Source organism: Oncorhynchus nerka, linkage group LG4 (assembly GCF_034236695.1).
Source record: "Oncorhynchus nerka isolate Pitt River linkage group LG4, Oner_Uvic_2.0, whole genome shotgun sequence".
Taxonomy (NCBI): domain Eukaryota; kingdom Metazoa; phylum Chordata; class Actinopteri; order Salmoniformes; family Salmonidae; genus Oncorhynchus; species Oncorhynchus nerka.
Genome location: NC_088399.1, coordinates 28,736,763 through 28,764,743, shown reverse-complemented (window position 1 = coordinate 28,764,743; position 27,981 = coordinate 28,736,763). Strand labels below are relative to the sequence as shown.

Sequence of the window (27,981 nt, the reverse complement as noted above, 5' to 3'; positions counted from 1 at the left end):
CACCTGGGGGGCAGCCCGTCAGGAAGTCCAGGATCCAGTTGCAGAGGTGTTTCATCCCAGGGTCCCTAGCTTAGTGATGAGCTTTCAGGGCACTATGGTTTTGAACACTGCATTGTAGTCAATGAATAGCATTTTCCATAGGTGTTCCTTTTGTCCAGGTGGGAAAGGGCTGTGTTAAGTGCAATAGAGATTGTATCATCTGTTGGGGCGGTGTGCAAATTGGAATGGGTCTAGGGTTTCTGGAATAATGGTATTGATGTGAGCCATGACCAGCCTTTCAAATCACTTCATGGCTATAGACGTGAGTGCTACAGGTCGGTAGTCATTTTGGCAGGTTACCTTAATGTTCTTGAGCACAGGGACTATGGTGGTCTGCTTGAAACATGTTGGTATTACAGACTCAAACAGAGAGAGTTTGAAAATGTCTCTTGCCAGTTGGTCAGCGCATGCTCGGAGTACACGTCCTGGTAATCCTTCTGGCCCCGAGGCCTTGTCAATGTTGACCTGTTTAAAGCTATTACTCAAATCGGCTACGGAGAGCGTGGTCACACAGTCGTCCGGAACAGTTGATGCTCTCATGCATGCTTTAGTGTTACTTGCCTCGAAGCGAGCAGAGAAGTAATTTAGCTCGTCTGGTAGGCTTGTGTCACTAGGCAGCTCGCAGCTGTGCTTCCCTTTGTAGTCTGTATTAGTTTGCAAGCCCTGCCACATCAGACGAGCGTCAGAACCGGTGTAGTACGATTAAATCATAGTCCTGTATTGACACTTTGCCTATTTGATGGTTCGTCGGAGGGCATAGCGGGATTTCTTATAAGCTTGAAAGCGGCAGCTCTACCCTTTAGCTCAGTGCGGATGTTGCCTGTAATCCATAGCTTCTGGTTGTACGGTCACTGTGGGGATGACGTCATCGATGCACTTATTGATGAAGCCAGTGACTTATGTGGTGCACTCCTCAACGCCATCGGAAGAATCCTGGAACATATTCCAGTCTGTGCTAGCACAACAGTCCTGTGGCTTAGCATCTGCTTCATCTGACTAATATCTTATTGACCGTGTCACTGGTGCTTCCTGCTTTAGTTTTTGCCTGTAAGCAGGAGTCAGGAGGATAGAATTATGGTCAGATTTGGGCGAGGGAGAGCTTTGTATGCATGTGTAGAATAAAGTAGGTCTAGAGTTTTTTGTCCCTCTGGTTGCACATTTAACATGCTAGTATGAGGTAAAACGGATTTGATCTTCCCTGCATTGAAGTCCCCGGCCACTGTTTGCTTATGGCCGTATAAAGCTCATTGAGTGCGGTCTTAGTGCCAGCATCGGTTTGTGGTGGGATATAGACACCTACGAAACATACAGATGAAAACTCTCTTGGTAAATAGTGTGGTCTTCAGCTTATCATGAGATACTCTACCTCAGGCGAGCAAAACCTTTGAACTTCCTTAAATTCAATGCACCAGCTCGTTTACAAATATACATAGACTGCCACCCCTTGTCTTTCCAGAGGCTGCTGTTCTATCCTGCCGAAAAAGCTTAAACCCGCCAGCTGTATGTTATTTATGTCGTTGTTCAGCCACGATTCAGCTAAACATAAGATTTGACAGTTTTTTATGTCCCGTTGGTTGGATATACGTGATCATAGTTAGTCTATTTTATTATCAATTGATTGTGCGTTGGCTAATAGGGCCGATTGTAAAGGTAGATGACCCTCTCAGCGTTGGAACCTTCCAAAGCACCCGGACCTTCATCCCCGATACCTCCGTCTCTTTCTCCTGCTAATGACTGGGATCAGGGCCTTGTTGTGCGTTTGAAGTAAATCCTTCCCTCCCGACTCGTTGAAGAAAAAGTATTCCTCCAGTACGGGGTGAGTAATCGTTGTTCTGATTTCTCAAAGCTCTTTTCGGTCATAAGACACGGTGGCAGAAACAAAATATGTTACAAATAACGCAATAAAACATACACAATAGCACAATTGGTTACGGGATTGTAAAACGACAGCCATCTTCCCATGGCTAGCGGGAAGGTTGCTGACTTTTTCCATGGCTAAACCAACTAGGCTCGTAATTTAACAATTGTATTCTTATTTACAGATGGCATACAAGTTTGTTATTAAGGCACATGAAAGTTCACATTCCAGAAGGCATTTCTGCCAAAAAAAATGCATTTTGATAAATAAAAAAGGTTATGTTCAAAAGGACGTATTCACTTGAATAGCGAATGGAGGACACTTTTCCCACGGTTCATTTTCATGCAGGCCAGGTAGGCTACTCCGGTTGTAAAGCAAAGAAATGTGCTTAATATTAGGAAAGTTGAGAAATAAAATAGTAGGCCTAGCCTATAGAAAGCTGATGGGATCCTGCTCTTTTTAATAGAGGCCATCAAAACTCAGTTTTCTCACACAATTACATAACATAGTGTATAGAAATGTTGTACAACATGGGCTTATACTGTAGGAACACTTATTTAATTCCATGCTTCAACCAGCTAGAAGCAGCTGAGTCTCAATGGTCCTATTCTGTTCAAACTCTGAATTACAGGGCTCTCATGAAATGTTTGATTTGATTTTCGATTGCGTTTGCATTGATTTCAGAGTGATTAGAGTAATACGGTCACCATAACAGCCCTAGGTGGGCTTGTCAAAATTGACACGCACAAAAATACATGTTTAATATAAAAATAAGAAAATGAAAAGGTGAAATGGCCGGCGATTTTTGCACAATTTCTCTGTTATACTAATCTATAATGAGTCCTTGGCTGATCATTGGGCAATGAGTTCACACAAACTCACATTCAAAGTCAAACATCAACAAAGAGACCTGTTTTGACTCTGTCACCAGTTAGACAGCCAATATCATGGATCGTAAAAACGGTGCCTATAAATATAGAAAGAGCACATTCTACATTGTCACATCACTCAAAACGTCCGATTTTGAGTGGCTAAAACCATGATTTTGTCAAACGGGAAAGGACATTATCCTCATGATTCCTATATTGAAAGTGTGTGCCCTGCCCCTGTGCATGTGTCACTGGGGAGTTGGTGGTGTGCACAGTGATGTGGGGTGGTGTGGATAAAATGCCAGGACCAAATTTGTAATCGCTAATTAGAATACCTGTCTGTGTCCTGCTTGTATTTGATATGCTGCCTACTTTAGATAGCTTCATGTAACTCCCCACTTGAGTTTTGCTCTGTGGCAACAAAAAAACTATCTGCGAATTTGTAAAAAATATGTTGATCATAATTCCCCTCCTGAAAAACTCAAATGAAATTGTGCTTATGCTTAATAACCTACTGAAAGCATAGAATGCAGTAGTTAGAACGTGTCTACCATGTACTTTGTGTACAACATAAAGTTTGTAGGCTGCACCAGAGAAGTGGCAGCGGAGTGGGCAGCAGCTACGTCCAAAAAAATCCCGCACATGGACAGAAATCTCTGTATCTTTAAATCAAATCAAAGTTTATTATTTGTCAGGTGCGCCGAATACAACAGGTGTAGACCTTACAGTGAAATGCTTACTTACAGGCTCTAACCAATTGTAAAAAAAATGGTATTGGGTGAACCATAGGTATTGTAAGTAAAGAAATAAAACAACAGTAAAAATACAGGCTATATACAGTAGCGAGGCTATAGAAGTGGCGAGGCTACATACAGACACCGGTTAGTCAGGCTGATTGAGGTAGTATGGTCATGTAGACATGGTTAAAGTGACTATGCATATATGATGAACAGAGAGTAGCAGTAGCGTAAAAGAGGGGTTGGCGGGTGGTGGGTGGCAGACACAATACAGATAGCCCGGTTAGCCAACGTGCGGGAGCACTGATTGGTCGGCCCAATTGAGGTAGTATGTACATGAATGTATAGTGACTGTGCATATATGATAAACAGAGAGTAGCAGCAGCGTAAAAAGAGGGGTTGGGGGGCACACAATGCAAATAGTCCGGGTAGCCATTTGATTACCTGTTCAGGAGTCTTATGGCTTGGGGGTAAAAACTGTTGAGAAGCCTTTTTGTCCTAGACTTGGCACTCCGGTACCGCTTGCCATGCGGTCTTTGACCATTTTTAGGGCCTTCCTCTGACACCGCCTGGTGTAGAGGTCCTGGATGGCAGGCAGCTTTGCCCCAGTGATGTACTGGGCCGTACGCACTACCCTCTGTAGTGCCTTGCGGTCAGAGGCAGAGCAATTGCCGTACCAGGCAGTGATGCAACCAGTCTGGATGCTCTCGATTTTGCAGCTGTAGAACTTTGAGGATCTCAGGACCCATGCCAAATCTTTTTAGTTTCCTGAGGGGGGAATAGGCTTTCTCGTGCCCTCTTCACGACTGTCTTGGTGTGTTTGGACCATTCTAGTTTGTTGTTGATGTGGACACCAAGGAACTGGAAGCTCTCAACCTGCTCCACTACAGCCCTGTCGATGAGAATGGGGGCGTGCTCGGTCCTCCTTTTCCTGTAGTCCACAATCATCTCCTTAGTCTTGGTTACGTTGAGGGATAGGTTGTTATTCTGGCACCAGTCGGCCAGGTCTCTGACCTCCTCCCTATAGGCTGTCTCATCGTTGTCAGTGATCAGGCTCACCGCTGTTGTGTCGTCTGCAAACTGGGTGAACAGGGAGTAGAGGAGGGGACTGAGCACGCACCCCCGGGGAGCTCCAGTGTTGAGGATCAGCGTGGCAGATGTGTTGCTACCTACCCTCAGCACCTGGGGGCGGCCCATCAGGAAGTCCAGAATCTAGTTCCAGAGGGAGGTGTTTAGTCCCAGGATCCTTAAGTTAGTGATGAGATTTGAGGGTACTAGGTTGTTGAACGCTGAGCTGTAGTCAATTAATAGCATTCTCACATAAGTGTTCCTTTTGTCCAGGTGGGAATGGGCAGTGTGGAGTGCAATAGAGATTGCATCATCTGTGGATCTGTATGCAAATTGGAGTGGGTTTAGGGTTTCTGGAATAATGGTGTTGATGTGAGCCATTACCAACCTTTCAAAGCACTTCATGGTTACGGACGTGAGTGCTACGGGTCTGTAGTCATTTAGGCAGGTTGCCTTTGTGTTCTTGGGCACAGGGACTATGGTGGTCTGCTTGAAACATGTTGGAATTACAGACTCAATCAGGGACATGTTGAAAATGTCAGTGAAGACACCTGCCAGTTGGTCAGCACATGCCCGGAGCACACGTCCTGGTAATCCGTCTGGCCCCGCAGCCTTGTGTATATTGACCTGTTTAAAGGTCTTACTCACGTCGGCTACGGAGAGCATGATCACACAGTCGTCCGGAACAGCTGATGCTCTCAGGAATGCCTCAGTGTTGCTTGCCTCAGCATAGAAGTGATTTAGCTCGTCTGGTAGGCTCGTGTCACTGGGCAGCTCGTGTCACTGGGCAGCTCGTGGCTGTGCTTCCCTTTGTAGTCTGTAATAGTTTGCAAGCCCTGCCACATAAGATGAGCGTCGGAGCCGGTGTAGTATGATTAAATCTTAGCCCTGTATTGACGCTTTGCCTGTTTGATGGTTCGTCGCAGGGCATAGCAGGATTTCTTGTAAACTTCCGGGATAGAATCCCGCACCTTGAAAGCGGCAGCTCTACCCTTTAGCTCAATGCGAATGTTGCCTGTAATCCATGGCTTCTGGTTGGGGTATGTACGTACAGTCACTGTGGGGACGACGTCCTCGATGCGCTTATTGATAAAGCCAGAGACTGATGTGGTGTACTCCTCAATGCCATCGGAAGAATCACGGAACATGTTCCAGTCTGTGATAGCAAAACAGACCTGTAGTTTAGCCACAGCAAATCAGGTTTCCAGAAAATCCAGTTCGTTTTCAAACAAATTGTGTGCTTATAGACTTGTGCTTTCATGCAAAGCTTAGTACAGGTTTCAAACCAAGCAACAGACATGAATATTCAATAAAGGTGAGTGCAGTGAGAGTTCATTAAAGGTGTGTGTGTGTGTGTGTGTGTGTGTGTGTGTGTGTGTGTGTGTGTGTGTGTGTGTGTGTGTGTGTGTGTGTGTGTGTGTGTGTGTGTGTGTGTGTGTGTGTGTGTGTGAGCCTATGCATAGTTCTGTGTCTTATACCATCTAGGTGGCATTTTATTTCCACTGTGTACATGATTAGCATCAAGGCTCAACCTTGATGTTGCTTGCGGTTCTGCCTTATAGGTAACCAGGCCAAAGGAAACATGAAGTGCGAGTCTGACTGAGGTTGACAGTCGCGCTGCAACACTTCCCATGAAAGAGTTATCTGCAGCGAACCCACTAAACCCACTGTGTTGTCATCTCTTTCTGAGGCAAGAGGTTAATGTTTCAGTGCGTATGTGTGTCTGTGTGCTGACATCTATCTGTGTACACACACTACATGTGTGATTCCCTAAGCAAATATCTAGGGATACACACACGGAGATGATAGCGGGCCACTGATTAAAAGATTATGGAACGTCGCCAAGATGAACATTCCCATTTCATGTTCTAATCTCTCCTCTGCTCTACCTTCAATGTACTAATCTCTCCTCCGCTGTACCTTCCATATACTAATCTCTCCTCTGCTGTACCTTCAATGTTATAATCTCTCCTCCGCTGTACCTTCCATGTTTTAATCTTTCACCCACTGTATCTTTTATGTTCTTATCTCTCCTCCTCGGTACCTTCCATGTTTTAATCTTTCACCCACTGTATCTTTTATGTTCTTATCTCTCCTCCTCAGTACCTTCCATGTTCTTATCTCTCCTCCGCTGTACCTTCCATGTTATAATCTCTACTCCTCTCTACCTTCTAATCTCTCCTCATCTGTACCTTCCATGTTCTGATCTCTCCTGCACTGTAACTTCCATGTTTTAATCTCTCCTCTGCTATACCTTCCATGTTCTAATCTCTTCTCCTCTGTGGTTTCCATCTTTTAATCTCTCATCCGCTGTATCTTTTATGTTCTAATCTCTCCTCTGCTGTACCTTCCATGTTCTAATCTCTCCTCCGCTGTACCTTCCATGTTCTCCACTTCCCATTCTCGAAAATCTCCATGGTTCTCCAATAACCACCTTTATCTATATTCCCTAAACTCTCATGTACTGAGAGCACAACATACTTCAAGCTCAGTTAAGAACAAGGTGCAAAGACTGAGATGCTGCAGCAACAACATGATAGTTACAGTTCTGAGGATCTTCAAATGGCAACACAACACATTTCTCCTTCTCTCATGTTCTTATCCCTCTGCAAGTTTCCCCCAGTCTTTTGATAAGACAGAGCAGAACAAACTTGAACGCAAAGCTGGTAGAATAATATGTGTAATTGTCGCATACCAGATTGAGCCTCCCATAGCAGAACGCTGCAACCCTGATAAACTACATTTAGGAGGTTTTAGGAATGGTATCAGGCCTGCTCGGGTATGGCATTATAGAGGATCAATCCTGATGGATTTAGAGAGGAAGTAACTATGTTGGAAATATTATAAAGTTACTCAAATGAAGTACCAGAACTTAGTCCAAATAGTATTTGTTAGGAATTTCTTGGGCCTGATTCCAACCCCATGTCTAGATAAGGAGGGACTGGAAAGATGTCTAACTGCAAGGAAGGAGTAGTCTGTAAGGGGCCTATGAGTAGGACACAGGTATTGGACACAGGTATTAGTTTAGAATTGGATCTTTGAGAGTGTGAGAAGGCGACAGGTGTATTACAGTCCCCGGTCCCAGATAGACAGCGTGGGATTGGAGTGTAGAAATGGTTAAGGAGGTAGAGAGACATGGAGAGAAAGAATGAAAGAAGAGAATGGAGAGGAAGGAGAGGAGAGAGGAAGGAGAGGAGAGAGGAGGGTATTTGTTCCTGATGGATCTTTAACTGGGAGACAGTTGATACCCAGATGAAGATGGAGAGATAGAGAGATGGAAAATTGAGAGAGGGAGGAAGGAGAGAATATCCGTTCCCGTGCTCGCTTACATGGAAAGATAGAAGCGATAGTCGAAGAGGGAGAGAAGGAAGGGGAGGTGGGAGGGAGGAGAAGCAGAGGACAAGAGGAAAGGCTATCAGTTCCTGCAAACTCTTTGTTGAAGAGATATTTGAGGAGGAGAGGGGGGAGAGGGAGAAGGAGAGAGGGAGGGAAAGAGGGCTCTCTGTTCCTGTGGAGTCCAGTGTTGTGTATTAGGATCACAGTCGGCCTGGCATCATCTTCCTCCCACCAGGCAGGGGCTGAGAGAGAGCGAGATTGAGAGAGAAAGAGAGAGGATGAGAGAGAGAGATACGGACACAGAGATACAGACACAGTAGCAGAAGTGATTCTGAACTACGGAGACAGAGAGAGAGACAGTAGAATATAATTGAGAAGTGAACGAGAAAGGAGTAAGAGAGACATTAAACATAGCAGAGTTATAATAACTACAACTCACAAGCTTATTTACATCTAGGTTAACCAGATGATTTGGAGGAGGCAGCGAACACGTGTGACTTGCAGCGTTTTTAATGGCTGCATTATCATGCCTTCATTTGTGCATTAATGTGTCCCTTTGGTACCGGGATGAAGGGTGACACACAGCTGGGACCATACTGAAAATGTTGCTGGGAGCATGTTCCAATGTTCCGCTTGTCTGCTAGGGTTCATCTCGCGTCTGGCACTTTGCCAGACAACCACCGTCCCCCCACAGTCCCATGTCTCCAATGTCACATTGCGCAAATGTTTCCCCGAAGCAACGTTCAGAAGCGGAAAATGTGTCAAAAGCTCCCCCTGAAGCTACCTGTCTGCCACCACAACCTACAGCCCAAGCCACATTGACAACAAGCCTCATCTTGGTGAACGTATATGTGCGCGTCTGCCCTGTGAGCATCTCGAGTCTACAAACACATAGCATTTGGATAATCCCTGTTCCCTGGCCGCGACGATAAGCGTGAAGGAGACATCCAGGGCCGAGCGGGGAACTCACACACACACTAACACACACTGTGCTGTGCCAAGCTTTGCTGGGTGGATCAGGAAGCACTTGTCGCTGGCACACGGCTACTCCCTGCGGGGCCGCTCCACAGACCCAGCCGGAAGCCAGACAATGGCACAGAGAACCAGAGAGAGATCACAGCACAGGATCACTGCCAGGGAGAAGGATAGAGAGAAGAAAGGAGGTGGGAAGGATGGAGGGAGTGGGGAGCTGGAGAAATAGGGGTGGGGGGAGAGCGTGGAGAGAGGAGAGTGGGGGAGAAAGAGGAGAGTAAAACTAGAGAGAGAGTAAAAACAGAACATCATTATCCATGCCCCCTTTAGAAGGAGAGGGTAGAGGAGAAAGAGGGAGAGGGAGAGCAAGGGTGGAGGAAAGAGAGCGATGGATGCGGTATCTCCTCCTCATGGCACTCTGTCAAGATCCATTGGCAAGACCTGAGCCACAAGGAAAGGCAGAGATGTAGAGAGGGAGAGACATGTGAAGAGAGGTACAGAGAGAGAATAGAAAAATGGGGATAGAGGGATGGAAATGTAATAAAAAGGAGAGGGAAGAGAGGGATATACATTGCTGCTTGAAAGTATGTGAACCCTACAGGGCTGGTCATTATTTTTGCTATAAAATATAAAATATTAAAACCCCAATTTGTATTGTAACAAATTGTAACATTTGTATTGTAACAAACAAAAAATATAAGATATTGTCATTGTTTATTTAACAAAAGTGGTTTATTTAACAGAAACTGATTTGTGCAAAAATATGAGAACACCTTCAGTCAATAGCTTGTGGCACCTCCATTAGCAGAGATAACTTGGAGAAACATCTCCTATAGCCAGTAATCAGTCTCTGACATCTGTTTTGAGGGATTTTTGCCCACTCCTCCTTCAGAACTCAGCCAATTGAGTGAGGTTTGAGGGGTGTCTGGCATGAACTGCCCACTTCAGGTCCTGCCTCAATATCTCAATTGGATTTAGGTCAGGACTTGACCAATCATAAACACAAATCTCCTTTCACCTGAGCCATTCTTTGGTAGATTTTCTTGAATGCTTTGGGTCGTTGTCTTGTTGGAAGACCCATTTTTGGTCCAGCTGTATCTCCTTGACTGATGGCCTGACGTTCAGTTCAATAATCTCCTGGTATCCCTCAGAATTCATGGTTCCCTTAATAATGTAGAGTCGTCCAGGTCCAGAGGAGGAAAAGCAGCCCTAGATCTTGACATTCCCACCACCATGCTTGACTGTTGGGATAAGGTTATTTTGGTGGTAGGCAGTGTTGGGTTTTCACCAAACATAGTGGTGTTGATTGTGACCAAAAAGGTCAATTTTGGATTCATCGTTCCAGACAATGTACTTCCAGAAACGTTCAGGTTTGTCCAGCTGGCAAAGTTAAGACGGGCAGTTTGGTTATTTTTTGACAGCAGAGGCTTCTTCCAAGCAACCCTCCCATGAATGGCATTTCAATTGAGTTTCTTCTCATTGTTGCACAGTTACCTGAGATGCAGCAAGGAGGTCTGCAAATCTCTAAATATTTGGGTTGGCTTTTACCCGATTTATTATTGTTCTTGTGGCTCTTCCGGATATTTTGGAAGGGCGTCCACTTCTAGGCCGCGTTGCTGTCATGTGAAATGCTCTCCATTTGTAAATGATTTGCCACACAGTGGACTGATGGAGCTCAAATCTTTTTTGAATTATTTTAGCCTGATGTCCTCTGAGATCTCCTTTCCTCTCTGTATGGTGTGCATTACATTCACCTGGATGGGTAACACCAAACTGACCAGGTTTATTATCTGAATTTATCAGAATCCCACCCAAACTCTTTCCTAACAATCTCTCCTTTGATTGGTTCATTTGGTATACCACCCGATTCTACTTACCTACTTGATTTAATGCAACTTGGGGATCACTTATTTTTGCACCTGCACTATTTTTTTTTTTTTTTAATTCTACTACATGCATGATTTCCTCTACACCAACATATGGTATTGGTAAATATAAACCTGTTATGTCAGATCAAAAAGACTGATTAAAGGAAGATTTCATGGTAAAAACAAAAAAAATCTGTAATTGCACAATTGGTTCACATACTTTCAAGCAGCGCTGTAGATGTATTGGGATTTACCACACATATACACACATAGACAAGCATACACATACACTAAATACATTTTAGAAACACACAAAGTGAACATGAGTGAAAAACAGCTAAATAGTGGAATACCAGGTCACTGATACTGTGGCTAAGCTTTGTTGATCTTCACACAGTGTGAAGGAGTCTGGGAGAAAGGGTGGCTTGCTGATTTTCTCTTCTTCTTTCTCTATCTCCCCTTCAGCAGATTCACACTGACACCTGCTCAATAAGATATTACTCACACATTAGTTTGGGAGGATTATTTGATAGCATTAGTCGTGCCTTCTTTGTTTAGGCCACAAATGCATTATTGGATACACACACACACGCACACAGACACACACACACAAATGGCTCCTTTATGCCCATTTGTAGAAAGAATGATCTGTTTCAAACCTACCCAAGACCTTTTCTACTAGTCTGGATGTTGTATCAGTAAACTACATACACGATAGTAGCTGAAAATAGTATTTTCCTTTTATTTTCTCAGAGAAACATCAGAGTTGTACCACCTACAGAAGTTGAATATGTGTTTCTACTGCGCCACTGTACGGAGTCTGTCTTTTGTAAATACTTTTTTAAGAAAAACTACTGGACACAGTTTATGTTCTGGCACTATTATTCTGTGGAACAAACCAGAAGATAAACAGCATATTAAAGATGATAACAGTGAACGACGCATTCAGCATCGTTCACACCCTCTTAAGCTTTAGCCCCACCCATCTCTAACGATTCACATGTGAGGCCATGTGGTTAACACAAGCTTTATCAAATAAAAGCTATGTTTATTTGTCACATGCACCTGATACAGAAGGTGTAAATGTGACCAGTTTGGGGAAACTAGGCATACCCCCTTATCCACATCAACGGTACTGCAGTAGGGGAAGGTAGAAAGCTTCAAGTTCCTTGGCGTACACATCACTGACAAACTGAAATGGACAACCCAAACAGACAGTGTGGTGAAGAAGGCGCAACAGAGCCTCTTCAACCTCAGGAGGCTGAAGAAATTTGGCTTGGCACCTAAAACCCTCACAAAGACCCTTTACAGATGCACAATTGAGTGCATCCTCTTGGGCTGTATCATCGGCCTGGTACGGCAAGTGCACCACCCTCAAACTCGATGCTCTCCAGAGGGTGGTGTGGTCTGCCCAACGCATTACCGGGGGCAAACTACCTGCCCTCCAGGACACCGACATGTCACAAGAAAACCAAAAAGATGTCACAGAAAGGCCAAACAGATCATTAAGTACATCAACCACCCGAGCCACTGCCTGTTCACCCCGCTATTATCCAGAAGGCGAGGTCAGTTCAGGTGCATCAAAGCTGGGACCGAGAGACTGAAATAGAGCTTCTATCACAAGGCCATCAGACTGCTAAACAGCCATCACTAGCACATTAGAGGCTGCTGCCTATAGACACAAACTAGAAATCACTGGCCACTTTAAGAAATGGAACACTTATCACTTTGATAATGTTTACGTATCTTGCATTACACATCTCATATGGAAACTGTATTCTATATTATTCTACTGTATCTTAGTCCATGCCGCTCTCACATCGCTTGTCCATATATGTAAATATTTTTAATTCCATTCCTCACTTAGATTTGTGTGTATTGGGTATATGTTGTGAAATTGTGAGATATTACTTGTTAGATACTACTGCACTGTCGGAGCTAAACTCAGCAAAAAAAGAAACGTCCCCTTTTCGCGACCCTGTCTTTCAAAGATAATTCGTAAAAATTCTAATAACTTCACAGATCTTCATTGTAAAACACTGAATGCTTGTTCAATGAACCATAAAACAATTAATGAACAATGAACATCAATTAAACATGCACCTGTGAATTCGCGATTATCGTCGAACGAATGAGCGTTACACCGAGTCCTGTACTCTGGAGTGAGATTGATTTGGAGGTGGAGGGTCCGTCATGGTCTGTGGTGGTGTGGCACAGCATCATCAGACTGAGCTTGCTGTCATTGCAGGCAATCTCAACGCTGTGCGTTAGAGGGAAGACGTCCTCCTCCCTCATGTGGTACCCTTCCTGTAGGCTCATCCTGACATGACCCTCCAGCATGACAATGCCACCAGCCATACTGCTCATTCAGTGCGTGATTTCCTGCAAGACAGGAATGTCAGTGTTCTGCCATGGCCAGCGAAGAGCCCGGATCTCAATCCCATTGAGCACATCTGGGACCTGTTGGATCGGAGGGTGAGGGCTAGGGCCATTCCCCACAGAAATGTTCAGGAACTTGCAGGTGCCTTGGTGGAAGAGTGGGCTAACATCTCACAGCAAGAAATGGCAAATCTGATGCAGTCCACGAGGAGGATGCACTGCAGTTCTTAATTCAGCTGGTGGCCACCAGATACCGACTGTTCCTTTGTTCATGGACACATTATTCAATTTCTGTTAGTCACATGTCTGTGGAACTTGTTCAGTTTATGTCTCAGTTGTTAAATCTTGTTATGTTCATACAAATATTTACACATGTTAAGTTTGCTGAAAATAAACGTAGTTAACATTGAGAGGACATTTATTTTTTTAGAAGCACAAGCATATCGCTACACCCGCAATAACATCTGCTAAACACATGTATGTGACCAATGAAATTTGATTTGATGTCCTGGGTCACTACCTCACACGAGAGCCGTAGGAACGTAAACTTTTTTTATTTATCAAAATGCTTTTTGGGCAGAAATGCCTTCTCGAACATGTGAACTTTCATGTGCCTTAATAACAAACTTGTATGCCATCTGTAAATATGAATAAAATTGTTAAATTACGAGCCTAGTTGGTTTAGCCACAGAAAGAAGCAGCAACCTTCCTGCTAGCCATGATTGGCTGAGATCATGAGTGGGCTGGACATGCCAAGAGATGAGTTTGGATTGGTCTGCCCTTTGAAATAGCAAATAGATGGAGAAAACACCTGTCTCTTACATCTTCAAACTAAGTCTGGCATTTGAGCTAAGATGAGCTAATTTTGACAGAAAGTGATTTCATTTGCTGGCTGTTAGCTGGCACTAGCTAACGTTATGTGTATGATCCTATTATTTGTATCTCAGAGCCATTTGCTTGGCTAGGTATAGCCTAATGTTAGTTAGCTGACATTGAACCTGGTTGGTTAGCTTCCTGCAGATCCATGCAGGGTAGTAACGTCATGAGTTAGGATTATGGTTCATTGTTAACCTAGCTAGCTAGCTACATGTCTTAACAAAAGACTTAACTATGCAAGTAACCATTTCGGGTGCGTTTGTAAATTCAGTCTGGCCATCTACACCGATTTCAGAGCAGAATAACTGATTAATTTACGAACGCTCAACACCCATTGAATATGGCCAGTGTCATTAAATGTTGGCAAACAAGCGCAATTAAATTGTTGCCAGCAGCACAGTTAGTCACCAATGTTCTGGATAACATGAAAACAGCCTAACCAGCTCTGCTAGGGCGAGTAAAATGGTCAGAGTGGGGTGTTCTCTCATTTGTGTCTGGAAGTAGCTATTAAGCTAGCCAATGTTAGCCAGTTAGCTTGGGTGCTTGACTGCCGTTGTGAGGTCAGAACATTAGAATCAACCCTACTCATCGGCCAGAGCGTCCAGTGTGCGCTCTCAATTTACGAACTGACAATCTGACAACACAGCTGCATTCACCAACGCTCTGGATAACATAACAGCCTAACCATCTCTGCTAGGGCGAGTAATGTTCAGTGAGCTGTTCTCTCATTTGTGTCTGTAAGTAGCTAGCCAGTTAGCTTAGGTGCTTGACTGATGTTGTTAGTACAGAACACTCGGATCAAACATTAAAGAGATGGGTGGGGCTAAAGCTTAAAAGGGTGTTAACGATGGTGAGTGGGTGTAGACAAAAAGGCCTCTCAGTAGTAGTACCAAAACATTCAAGGCCATTTTCTCAAAAGTGAGTTTACAAGTTTATCAACTTTCAAAGCAGAATTATTTTCCCATTGTTCCTCAACTGTAGTGTATGATATACCATTTTCTAGTTCCGAGTCTCTACTTTAATCCAATATAAAAAACACAATTTCAAATGTTGCTACATAAAACCGATTTGAGCCAGTTGGTCACAAATGGTAGAGCGAAGTGGTTACTTGTGTAGTAGCAATATCAAAAACAGAAAGTGTCCAGATACAAATATTTTATCATTATTAGATTACGTTTACCCGACACACTTGTCTAATTGATGGGTCATGTGAAGGAAATGCAATAACCACCCCCCGGCCACATCTAGCTAAGTGGACGGGTCACTATTGTCTAGACATGTACACATGTTCATGAAATACAATAGATGGCCGTAATCACCCCCAGACACACCTGACTCATTTGATGGGTCATGAAATAATCCTGCCCAAAGTGGAGTCATTTGGTTAGACATGTAGCTAGCTTGGTAGCTAGATAGCTAAACAATTAACCGGCATAATCCCAGCTCATACTACTACCAATACAAACATTTTCATAGCTTTAGCTACCTGCAGATTCATACTAAAGTTAACAAACTAGGTTCAATGTTAGCTAGCTAACATTAGGCTATAACTAGCAATGCAAATGGATTTCTGATTCTAATAATATTACTACACAGATCATACACGTAATGTTAGTTAGTGAACCAGAAAGCTAATGTTTGCCAACTAACTTTCACTAAAAATGACTTTCTGTCAAAATTTGAACCTTATATCTGAAAATCTACTCTTACCTATATACATGAATGAACACTTCACGGCAGACTGGAATCATTTAACTTTGATTGTTTTGGTTGTAGCTACATCTTTTTGGCCAGAGTTGTGTCAAGTCACGCCGGTTCACACTGACAGTGGCGTGTGCAGAAAATAGCCATAACCTTTTCCAACTGATCTGTCGATAGCGCCTGCTAACTTCAGGGCATCAATGTTGTTGAGAAAAGTAGCAAAACTTTTGTAGTTCTCGATGGCTAACGTTATATCTTTCCAAAACGGAGCGGTAGAAATGACTGTCAACACATACTGAACAGCTCACATTATAGACAGAAGAATGCTACATGGCAGACCAATCCAAACTCATCTCCCAGCATGTCCAGCCAATCCATTATCTCAGCCAATCATGGCTAGCAGGAAGGTACCTTGCTTTTTCCGTCGCTAAACCAACTGGACTCGTAATTTAACAATTGTATTCGTAAGTATGGATGAAATACAAGTTTGTTATTAAGGCACATGAAATGTCACATGTTCCAGCAGGCATTTCTGCCAAAAAACGCATTTTGATAAAAAAATAAAAGTTTATATTCAAATGCCACACCTGTGAAGTAGTGACATGCAACATACACCTAGTTTCCTGAAAAGGGTCACAGATCTGCAACCAAAAATGGAACCCTATTCCCTTTATAGCCCTATGGACCCTTGTTAAAAATAATGCAATAGATATGGAATAGGGTGGAATTTGTAACGCAATCTAAAACTTAAGTAGAGAAATTTGACTAAACAGAGCGGCTAACCACATAGTCTTCTGGCCTAGTCAGCGTTCACATGCAGTTCTAAAACATCTTACAGTCGTGGCCAAAAGTTTTGAGAATGATACAAATATAAATTTTCACAAAGTCTGCTGCCTCTGTGTCTTTAGATATTTTTGTCAGATGTTACTATGGAATACTGAAGTATAATTGCAAGCATTTCATAAGTATCAAAGGCTTTTATTGACAATTACATGAAGTTGATGCAAAGAGTCAATATTTGCAGTGTTGACCCTTCTTTTTCAAGACCTCTGCAATCCGCCCTGGCATGCTGTCAATTAACTTCTGGGCCACATCCTGACTGATGACAGCCCATTCTTGCATAATCAATGCTTTGAGTTTGTCAGAATTTGTGTGATTTTTTATCCACCCGCCTCTTGAGGATTGACCACAAAATCTCAAAGGGATTAAGGTCTGGGGAGTTTCCTGGCCATGAGCCCAAAATATTGATGTTTTGTTCTCCCAGCCACTTAGTTATCACTTTTGCTTTATGGCAAGGTGCTCCATCATGCTGGAAAAGGCATTGTTCATCACCAAACTGTTCCTGGATGGTTGGGAGAAGTTGCTCTTGGAGGATGTGTTGGTACCATTCTTTATTCATGGCTGTGTTCTTAGGCAAAATTGTGAGTGAGCCCACTCCCTTGGCTGAGAAGCAACCCCACACATGAATGGTCTAAGGATGCTTTACTGTTGGCTTGACACAGGACTGATGGTAGCGCTCACCTTGTCTTCTCCGGACAAGCTTTTTTCCGGATGCTCCAAACAATCGGAAAGGGGATTCATCAGAGAAAATTACTTTACCCTAGTCCTCAACAGTCCAATTCCTGTACCTTTTGCAGAATATCAGTCTGTCCCTGATGTTTTTCCTGAAGAGAAGTGGCTTCTCTGCTGCCCTTCTTGACACCAGGCCATCCTCCAAAAGTCTTCGCCTCACTGTGCATGCAGATGCACTCACACCTGCTGCTGCCATTCTTGAGCAAGCTCTGTACTGGTGGTGCCCCAATCCCACAGCTGAATCAACTTTAGGAGACGGTCCTGGCGCTTGCTGGACTTACTTGGGCGCCCTGAAGCCTTCTTCACAACAATTGAACCGCTCTCCTTGAAGTTCTTGATGATCCGATAAATGGTTGATTTAGGTGCAATCTTACTGGCAGCGATATCCTTGCCTGTGAAGCCCTTTTTGTGCAAAGCAATGATGACGGCACGTGTTTCCTTGCAGGTAGCCATGGTTGACAGAGGAAGAACAATGATTCCAAGCACCACCCTCCTTTTGAAGCTTCCAGTCTGTTATTCGATCTCAATCAGCATGACAGAGGGATCTCCAGCCTTTTCCTCTTCAACACTCACACCTGTGTTAATGAGAGAATCACTGACATGATGTCAGCTGGTCCTTTTGAGGCAGGGCTGAAATGCAGTGGAAATGTTTTGGGGGGATTCAGTTCATTTGCATGGCAAAGAAGGAATTCATCTGATCACTCTTCATAACATTCTGGGGTATATGCAAATTGACATCATACAAAGTGAGGCAGCAGACTTTGTGAAAATTAATATTTGTGTCATTCTCAAAACTTTTGGCCATGACTGTACATTGCGGTCTTCATAGTGATTAGAGATTAAGCACTTCCCCCAATGGAGAGGGAGTCATTATGATTTTAAAGATTGCTGAATCAAATCCCCCCTTTAATGGTCTTATTGTATTTAAACTGTAATCAAAATCCATGAACTAAGTCGCTTGTCAGAAAGCACTTAAACCCGTGATTACATGATCACTGGCATCCATATGAAGCTTTTACACAGACAGGCACAGGTCTTGGTATGGACCCAAGAGGGGGCTCAAACTGAAATCTCTGACATTGTACGAGTGTGACAAGACTATCTGATGCCAAGTGCACTTGAAAAGTCTCTATAAGAAATTATCTACCTACTATTTGAATGTTGATCAATTACTTGAAAACAGTCATTTTTCTGGTGATGCTCCCCTAGGTTATTCTGCTTAAATTATGATAGCGGTGCACAACTCAGGCCCTTAAGTTCCACAGTCCTGTTGGTTTTTTCTCTCCCTGGTACTTCTGAATGGCTGTATTGTGGACACACCTAGTTTAACAGGTACAAATCAGTGTCAGAAAAATGTATCTGCACTGCGCTGGACTAGAGCTGTGGACCCCTCTCTTATGACTTCCATATTTCTGTTTATCTGTCTCAGTTAATATCTCTCCAACCACATCTCTATTAAACAGGTATGACCTTCAACTGACTGCATGGCTGTCAGTCTGGTTTCAGACAGGCACCCTTCAAATCACATCACATTATTGGTTTCCATTTTGTCTTGATCCACACTGTGGTCCTGTTTGTCTGCTGTGCAATGCATGCTGGGAGCGGCCCGCAGAGAGGACTCTTTGAGCCGAGAATACACATGTGCAGACACACACTCACACACGCACATACACACACACTGAGGAGAGAACACACTACCATCAGAATGTCTGCATAATTGACTGTTCATACCCCACGATGGGTCGGTTTGGAAACATCTGTGAAATTGGGCTTATATAGCAGGCAGGGAGAATAGAGATATCATAGACGGAGCTGCTTTCCCCTTTGGAGAGCTGCCCTGAAATAGCTTTGAAGACTGTGCTTTCTAAGATAACCAGCAGAGCTTCCTTATTACGCATTAATGGTCCAATACAGTCTCACATAGCTTTGTGTAGGCCTACAGTCTGTTGCTGTTGGACAGTAAGCCTTTAATGTTCCTGTTAGTTGAATTCAGTTCAAAAAACAAATCAAATAATTACCAACCATATCCCTACCATTCATGATTATGGATTGAATCACAGCTTGAGAAATGCATAGAGAAATTGAGGTTTGAAGTGAATTATACACACACAGATATAAAAACAAGGTGTGTGTGTACCTCAAGCTAAGATTGAGTCTTTTCAATACCAGGATCCAGCTGACAAATTGCAACACACCTTTTTGTTGAAAAATGAGGATAATGTATTTCTAAAAGAACAATTTTTACCCCCTCTCTATTTATAACTGTGTTCTCTGTTTATCTGTTGCCAGTTCGTCTTGTTTGTTCATGTCTCAGCTCCTGCTTTTTCCAGTCTCTCTTTTCTTACCCTCCTGGTTTTGACCCTTGCCTGACCCTGACTCTGAGCCTGCCTGCGACCTGTGCCTTTACCCCCCTCTGGATTACTGACCTCTGCCTTACCCTGACCCTGAGCCTGCCTGCCGCCCGCTATCGTTGCCCCACCTCTGTTTTTTTTTTTACCCCTGCCTACCTATTGCCTGTCCCTGTTGGAATATTAAAAGATTGTTTATTCGACGTGGTCTGTACCTGGGTCTTACCTTCATACTTGATAGTATTTATAATGCCCTTTTAACATCAGCTGATGTCACAAAGTGCTATACAGAAACCCAGCCTAAAACCCCAAACAGCAAGCAATGCAGATGTAGAAGCACGGTGGCTAGGAAAAACTCCCTAGAAAGGCAGAAACCTAGGAATAAACCTAGAGAGGAACCCGGCTCTGAGGGGTGGCCAGTCCTCTTCTGGCTGTGCCGGGTGGAGATTATAACAGTACACGGCCAAGATGTTCAAATGTTCATAGATGACCATCAGGGTTAAATAATAATAATCAGAGTGGTTGGAAGGGTGCAACAGGTCAGCACCTCAGGAGTAAATGTCAGTTGGATTTTCATAGCTGGGCATTCAGAGTTTGAGACAGCAGGTGCGGTAGAGAGAAAGAGTCGAAAACAGCAGGTCCGGGACAAGGTAGCACGTCTGGTGAACAGGTCAGGGTTCCTTAGCCGCAGGCAGAACAGTTGAAACTGGAGTAGCAACATGACCAGGTGGACTGGGGACAGCAAGGAGTCATCAGGCCAGGTAGTCCTGAGGCAATGGTCCTAGGGCTCAGGTCCTCTGGGAGGGGAGGGAGAATTAGAGGGAGTACTGTGCCTTGCAAATGTATTCATCCCCCTTGGTGTTTTTCCTATTTTGTTGCATTACAAACTGTAATTGAAATAGATTTGGATTTGGATTTCATGTAATGGACAAAATAGTCCAAATTGGTGAAGTGAAATGAAAAAAATGACTTGTTTAAAAAATCCCCCCAAAAAAGACAGAAAAGTGGTGCGTGCATGTGTATTCACCCCCTTTGCTATGAAGCCCCTAAATAAGATCTGGTGCAACCATTTACCTTCAGAAGTCACATTAGTTAAATAAAGTCCACATGTGTGCAATCTAAGTGTCACATGATCTGACACATGATCTCAGTACAGTACACCTGTTCTGAAAGGCCCCAGAGTCTGCAACACCACTTAGCAAGGGGCACCACCAAGCAAGCAGCACTAAAGACCAAGGAGCTCTCCAGGGTTGGGTTATAAAAAAGTATCAGAAACTTTGAACATCCCACGGAGCACCATTAAATCCATTATTAAAAATGGAAAGAATATGGTACCACAACAAACCGGCCAAGAGAAGGCCACCCACCAAAACTCAGGGACCAGGCATGGAGGGCATTAATCAGAGAGGCAACAAAGAGACCAAAGATAACCATGAAGGAGCTGCAATACTCCACAGCAGAGATTGGAATATCTGTCCATTGGACCACTTTAAGCCGTGCACTCCACAGAGCTGGGTTTTACGGAAAAGTGTCCAGAAAAAAATCATTGCATAAAGAAAAAATAAGCAAACACGTTTGGTGTTCGCCAAAAGGCATGTGGGAGACTCCCCAAACATATAGAAGAAGGTACTCTGGTCAGATGAGACTAAAATGGAGCTTTTTGGCTATCAAGGAAAACGCGCAGACCCAAAAGCGCAGACCCAACATCTCTAATCACCCCAAGAACACTATCCCCACAGTGAAGCATGGTGGTGGCAGCATCATGCTGTGGGGATGTTTTACATCGGCAGGGGCTGGTAAACTGGTCAGAATTGAAGGAATGATGGATGGCCCTAAATACAGGGAAATTCTTGAGGGAAACCTGTTTCAGTCTTCCAGAGATTTGAGACTGGGACGGAGGTTCACCTTCCAGCAGGACAATGACCCTAAGCATACTGCTAAAGCAACATTCGAGTGGTTTAAGGGGAAACATTTAAATGTATTGGAATGGCCTAGTCAAAGCCCAGACCTCAATCCAATTGAGAATCTGGTATGACTTAAAGATTGCTGTACACCAGCGGAACCCATCCATCTTGAAGGAACTGGAGCAGTTTTGCCTTGAAGAATGGGCAAAAATCCCAGTGGCTAGATGTGCCAAGCTTATAGAGACATACCCCAAGAGACGTGCAGCTGTAATTGCTGCAAAAGGTGGCTCTACAAAGCATTGACTTTGGGGGGGTGAATAGTTATGCACGCTCAAATGTTCCATTTCTTTGTCTTATTTCTTCTTTGTTTGACTATAGAAAATATTTTGCATCTTCAAAGTGGTAGGCATGTTGTGTAAATCAAATGATACAACCCCCCAAAACCAGGGCCAACCAGGCAGTATATAATCCCACCCACTTTGCCAAAGCACAGCCCCCACACCACTAGAGCATCCTTCACTCATGCTGCCAAACATACCCTTGTAAAACTGACCATCCTACCAATCCTCGACTTTGGCGATGTCATTTACAAAATAGCCTCCAATACCCTACTCAACAAATTGGATGCAGTCTATCACAGTGCAATCCGTTTTGTCACCAAAGCCCCATATACTACCCACCATTGCGACCTGTACGCTCTCGTTGGCTGGCCCTCGCTTCATACTCGTCGCCAAACCCACTGGCACCATGTCATCTACAAGACCCTGCTAGGTAAAGTCCCCCCTTATCTCAGCTCGCTGGTCACCATAGCATCGCCCACCTGTAGCACACGCTCCAGCAGGTATATCTCTCTAGTCACCCCCAAAACCAATTCTTTCTTTGGCCGCCTCTCCTTCCAGTTCTCTGCTGCCAATGACTGGAACGAACTACAAAAATCTCTGAAACTGGAAACACTTATTTCCCTCACTAGCTTTAAGCACCAACTGTCAGAGCATCTTACAGATTACTGCACCTGTACATAGCCCACCTATAATTTTGCCCAAACAACTACCTCTTTCCCAACTGTATTTAATTTATTTATTTATTTTGCTCCTTTGCACCCCATTATTTTTATTTCTACTTTGCACATTCTTCCATTGCAAAACTACCATTCCAGTGTTTTACTTGCTATATTGTATTTACTTTGCCACCATGGCCTTTTTTGCCTTTACCTCCCTTCTCTCCTCATTTGCTCACATTGTATATAGACTTGTTTATACTGTATTATTGACTGTATGTTTGTTTTACTCCATGTGTAACTCTGTGTCGTTGTATCTGTCGAACTGCTTTGCTTTATCTTGGCCAGATCGCAATTGTAAATGAGAACTTGTTCTCAACTTGCCTACCTGGTTAAATAAAGGTGAAATAAAAAAATAAAAATAAAATAGAGGGATATCCCCAAACCACCAATTTACTACCCTGAGACAAGACTGAGTATAGCCCACGAAGATCTCCTCTTCGGCACGATCCCGAGAGGGCGCCAACACGGACAGGAAGATCACGTCAGTGACTCAATCCAGTGACGCACCCCTCCTAGGGACGGCATGGAAGAGCACCAGTAAGCCAGTGACATTGGAGACAACATGGGCCTGCATCCCTGTGGAACACTTTGACACCTTGTACAGTCCATACACCGACGAATTGAGGCTGATCTCAGGGCAAAAGGGAGGGGTGGGTGGAACTCAATATTAGGTAGGTGTTCCTAATGTTTGGTATACAAAGTGTACCATTTAGTCTCACTTTGGGTTGATAATTTGTATAAATGGATTAAGGCATTAGCAGAACTGAGTGAGTTTAAGAGGATCAATAACGATCCCTATCACAATGGCATCATCCTGCATCATTTGTCCTCCAGTTGCCGCACTGAAGTAGATTATCTGACTGATAGTCAAAATTATGATAATGAAGTTCTTTATATAGATTTGTCAGGCTTCAGATGTCAATCTGATGACAATGTATGGGTGGAAATGAAACAGTAATCTGAGTAATCTGACAGACACTCCTCTCTCTGTTGACCTCTTCATCTATTTGGGACTGATAATCTCTTATCGCCTGGATATTTAATCTCCCGTGTTTTCCATCTCGCCAAGTCTCATGATTACGTCATGTGACACTCTGTTTTGATCATTTTAGCTATACATTTCCTATAATCTGAGTGATAATTTGGATTATAATATGGATGATGTCATCTCTGATGATCATCGGTGATGGGCTCCTGAGTGGCGCAGCGGTATAAGGCACTGCATCTCAGTGCTTAAGGCATCACTACAGACACCCTGTTTCAAATCCAGGCTTTATCACAACCAGCCGTGATTGGGAGTCCCATAGGGCGGTGCACACCGTCGTCTGGGTTTGGCTGGTGTAGGCTGTCATTATAAATAAGAATTTGTTCTTAACTGACTTGCCTAGTTAAATAAAGGTTAAATAAATAAATAAAATAAAATGGTAATCTGGGATTATAATCTGTGTGTCCCTGCAGGGTTGAAGATCCGGGAGGTGATGATCAACGTGTCTCGTCAGCAGGTGGAGGATTTCCACGGCCCCGAGGACTACTGGTGTCTGTGTGTGGCCTGGAGCCACCTGGGCACCTCCAAGAGCCGCAAGGCCACCGTACGCATCGCCTGTGAGTAGCAGAACCATACCAGCAGAGAGAGAGGGAGAGAGAGAAAGGAGAAAGAGAGGGGGGGTAGTGAGTCAGGGAAGATTAGTAGATGAGAGAGATAGAGAGTGAGTAGGGGAGTGACTGATTGAAAGAGAAAGAGAGAGGAAGTAAGCGGATGGAAATATATATATTTGGAGTCAAAGAAACATAAAATGAATCCTATTGCCTAAAAGAGAGTGCTGTTTGATTTAATCCCAGAAACTCTGATGAATTGAATCCTGTCTTTGTTTGTCCCTCCCCTCCCCCTCTCCCAGACCTGAGGAAGAACTTTGAGCAGGACCCCCAGGGGAGGGAGGTGCCCATTAAAGGCATGATTGTGCTGCACTGCCGTCCACCAGAGGGAGTGCCTGTCGCTGAGGTAAGGCCTGCATGTTTCAACTCACAGTATACACCGATTTTCATAATAATTTGCTTATGACAAGTCGTATAATGCACTATAACAGCCTCAAGTTGTTTTCTTGCCCACAATAATTAATCGGTTACAGTTATTTGTTCAAAGTATGATTACTACTACAGTATCCAAGATATCTACATTTCTCTTTAGAGTTGAGAGTGGCAGATTCTCCCCAGTGGAACTGCTTCCACTACAAGCCCCATTCCCTTCAGTATCTGAGTGACTGGCTTTTGTTATGTGTGTTTACCCCCGAGTGGAGATGTAGAGATGGTGATATAGGCTTGTTGTATACTTGAGGCAATATGTATCTCCTTGCGTCCACACGTTATAAAGTGGAGGTTGAAAAGTTAGGACTTACTTAGGTGCCATGGATATATTCTCTGTGTTGGTGCTCCTCTCTGGTCTCATGTCACTTTCATCTTCAGGGTGAATAAGGAAGTAGGTTTTCACTGGCTGGTTTACTTTCAGTGGTATGAGAGGTGTGTGTGTGCGTGTGCGCTTGCGGGAAGCTATATTTGTGTACATGTGTGTGTGTGTGCAAGTGGTTTTGTGTGTCATAGTGTTTCTGAGTGTCCTTTCTGTCAGAGAGAGTGTATGTCGAACCGTGTGTCTTATACATATGGATGTGTATTGGATTGGATTGGAGTGTGTGTGTGTGTGTGTGTGTGTGTGTGTGTGTGTGTGTGTGTGTGTGTGTATGGTGCTTGTGTGTGTTTGCACCTGTGTGTGTGTGTGCTTACGCCTGTGTGTCTATGTGATGAATGATTCAACCCACACAAATGGTCCTGAGCTGTAGTGCGGGTCACCCTCCATGCATTGTGGTCATCAAGTAGGCAAGTCCTCATGCATTTATGAATGTGACTCCAGCTATAGAAGAGATTGGTTAAATAATACGTAGTAGAAATTCATCTGTTTCTCCAACATGGTTCTCATGCAAGAAAATGCTCATGTCTGCAGACGGAAAGCAACCCTATGAACATCTCCATGTGAATCTGGGGCATTAGTATCACTTAACTCCCTCTCTAACCGAATGTCATGTCATGGACTTTACCACCCCCTGTTGAGAATGTACTTCTGAAGACATTTTGGCTCAGAGGGAGGTTCAGAAACTGTTTAGAGTTGAAGCAAATGAGGCCGTGGATGCAATCTGATTAGCCAAACTACTGTGTGTGTTTGGCTGTCGAGACTTCGTTTGCTTTGGTCATGCTGTTAATTTGAATGCTGTTTCACATTTTGCTGCAATTTGCATAGTACTGTGAGTTCATGTAAACACATTATTGCTACTGAGCTAATACAAGCACTGCACATTTGAATCAACATTTAATAACTTGCCAACAGTTCACCCTCATTTATCTATGCATATGTAATGGGTGTGATTTTCCAATGCATAAAAAGCAACGCACTACAAATCATCATAGCATCCTCACATGCCACATCTCTCCGAGCAAGCACATTTGGTTCCCTGGATGTTGTGGGAACTTATGTTTTTGGTTTCACATTGGTTGCGGGAACAAAGCCAAACAAAACGAAACATTTTTTTCTGAGAACAGAAGTGAACATTTCACCTGAACATTTTAGAACAAGATTTATAGGTCATTTGGAGGTTTTAGAATAACTTCCTTAAAACTTCAACTGAATGTTTCAATAAGACTTTTAATAACACAGCTTATTTTGGATGAACTTTTTAACTGAAAGCACAGCTAGGACACATAGAAATTCATTTCCTTTGGCATTAATGATGAAAACACATTTATTTTTTATTGTGAAACGGCGTCAGTGAGATTTGAACCTATAATATATCCATGGAATTAGTCCACTGCACCACCAGGATGGAGCTAGCATGCCATGCTTTTTTACGCATACAAAGCTGTTAATTTTAGTCTATTCAAACAGACCCCTGTCGTGACGTTGTATTAGTTAATGTGACGACTGTTGCTCATCGAACGATTAAAGGTTTCTAATTGCGTGATTATATGAATCAAGCAATTATTAACTCATTAACCTGGGTCACCATGGGAAAATTAGTTTTTATTGAGTTTCTATTTCCCAAATTAATTTATTTGAAGAATATCAGAATATCGATTTTACAACCGTCGCTAATTAATCCGTTTCCTCTACAACCTCATTCTGAACGTCACATAATCCAGGAATCTGCACGGACCAGGGTCCCACCAATGAGTTCGTACCACACCAATCTTAGTTGATTATTTATTTACTGGAAAGCTAAAATGATGATAAAAGATACACAGTCTAGGCTATTGATTAGAACGGGCCAACACACTATGGCACATTTTACCCAAAATGGGGATTTAAAAGAGAGAGAGAAAGAGAAAGTACACGAGAGAAATATACATTTGGGTGAATTTGTCAGCTATGCTATTCTAACCCTAGCCTTGCCCTAAACTGCCGCTCTTATGGGTCAGAATATAGTGATGTAAATACGTGTGGGAGGTCTCAGAGGGGAAGCTCCGCGTGGGTCGTTTAGGCTTCTCAATGACACACTTCTCCGGCGCAACTCTCTGGTTGTCCTCACGATGTCAGTGTCCTTTTGACTTAGTGGTCTGATTCCTCGCCCTTGCTCTGGAGGGGGTCTTCTAAAGACAGACAGCTCTGTATCTCAGAGCTCACAGCGTAGGAATGAAACAGTGTAGATACCACGATTCGATGGAGAGTGGAGGCTAGGTGGTCCGGCTTGAATTCACCTGCTTAGACACAGCTACTCATCAGTACCATGGGTAGAAAAAAGATTTCTTTGTCTTCAATCTTGTGTTGCGTTTAGGGTTCGTTGACTTTTTAGACCTCGGCTGCAGCTCGGTTACTCATGTTAATGTTATACCCTCGGGTCAGAAGTGGGCATAACCGCCGTTAGGGCAATTCTCTGGGCGTACCAAGTTAAGAGGCTCAAATCCAATTTTAGACAACTAACTTCACATTTCATCTTTACCAAAACATTCTCTTTGATTTGGACATTTTCCACACAACGTACAATGTATAAACATCAAGCATATACTGGGAAGACTCTTAAAGTTACAATGCTATAATAACATTGTAACTAATAACGTAATAACGTCATCTATTAACCTTTAATAACAAAACAAAAATGACATACATTTTCATATTCCATCTATCGTCATGACCACCATTGTAACTGACGGAAACCATTGTTCCAAAGTCCCTTTATTGCATTTTTAATGTTCTGAGGCTGGTTCTCCATAGTGAGAGGACAAAGGAATTTTGTCTGTGGCCTAAGATTTACCATGGGCGTGAGGGGTCATAAAACCCCCACATCTTCAGACCCCTAGATCTCTCCTCCTCTGTTGGGGTTGAGAGATAATCTGTAGGGTTGTGGTCTCCTGTAA

At 43.4% G+C, this 27,981-nt stretch overlaps 1 protein-coding gene across 1 annotated transcript in view; it reads left to right on the top strand.

The window, feature by feature from the left end:
- Positions 1-27,981, top strand: part of LOC115121625 (netrin receptor UNC5D-like) — a 93,049-nt gene that overhangs the window by 13,917 nt on the left and 51,151 nt on the right. The window contains exons 2-3 of the mRNA XM_065018098.1: positions 24,046-24,189; positions 24,483-24,586. Of these exons, the coding sequence (XP_064874170.1) occupies positions 24,046-24,189; positions 24,483-24,586 (248 nt within the window). The remainder of the gene's footprint in view (positions 1-24,045; positions 24,190-24,482; positions 24,587-27,981) is intronic.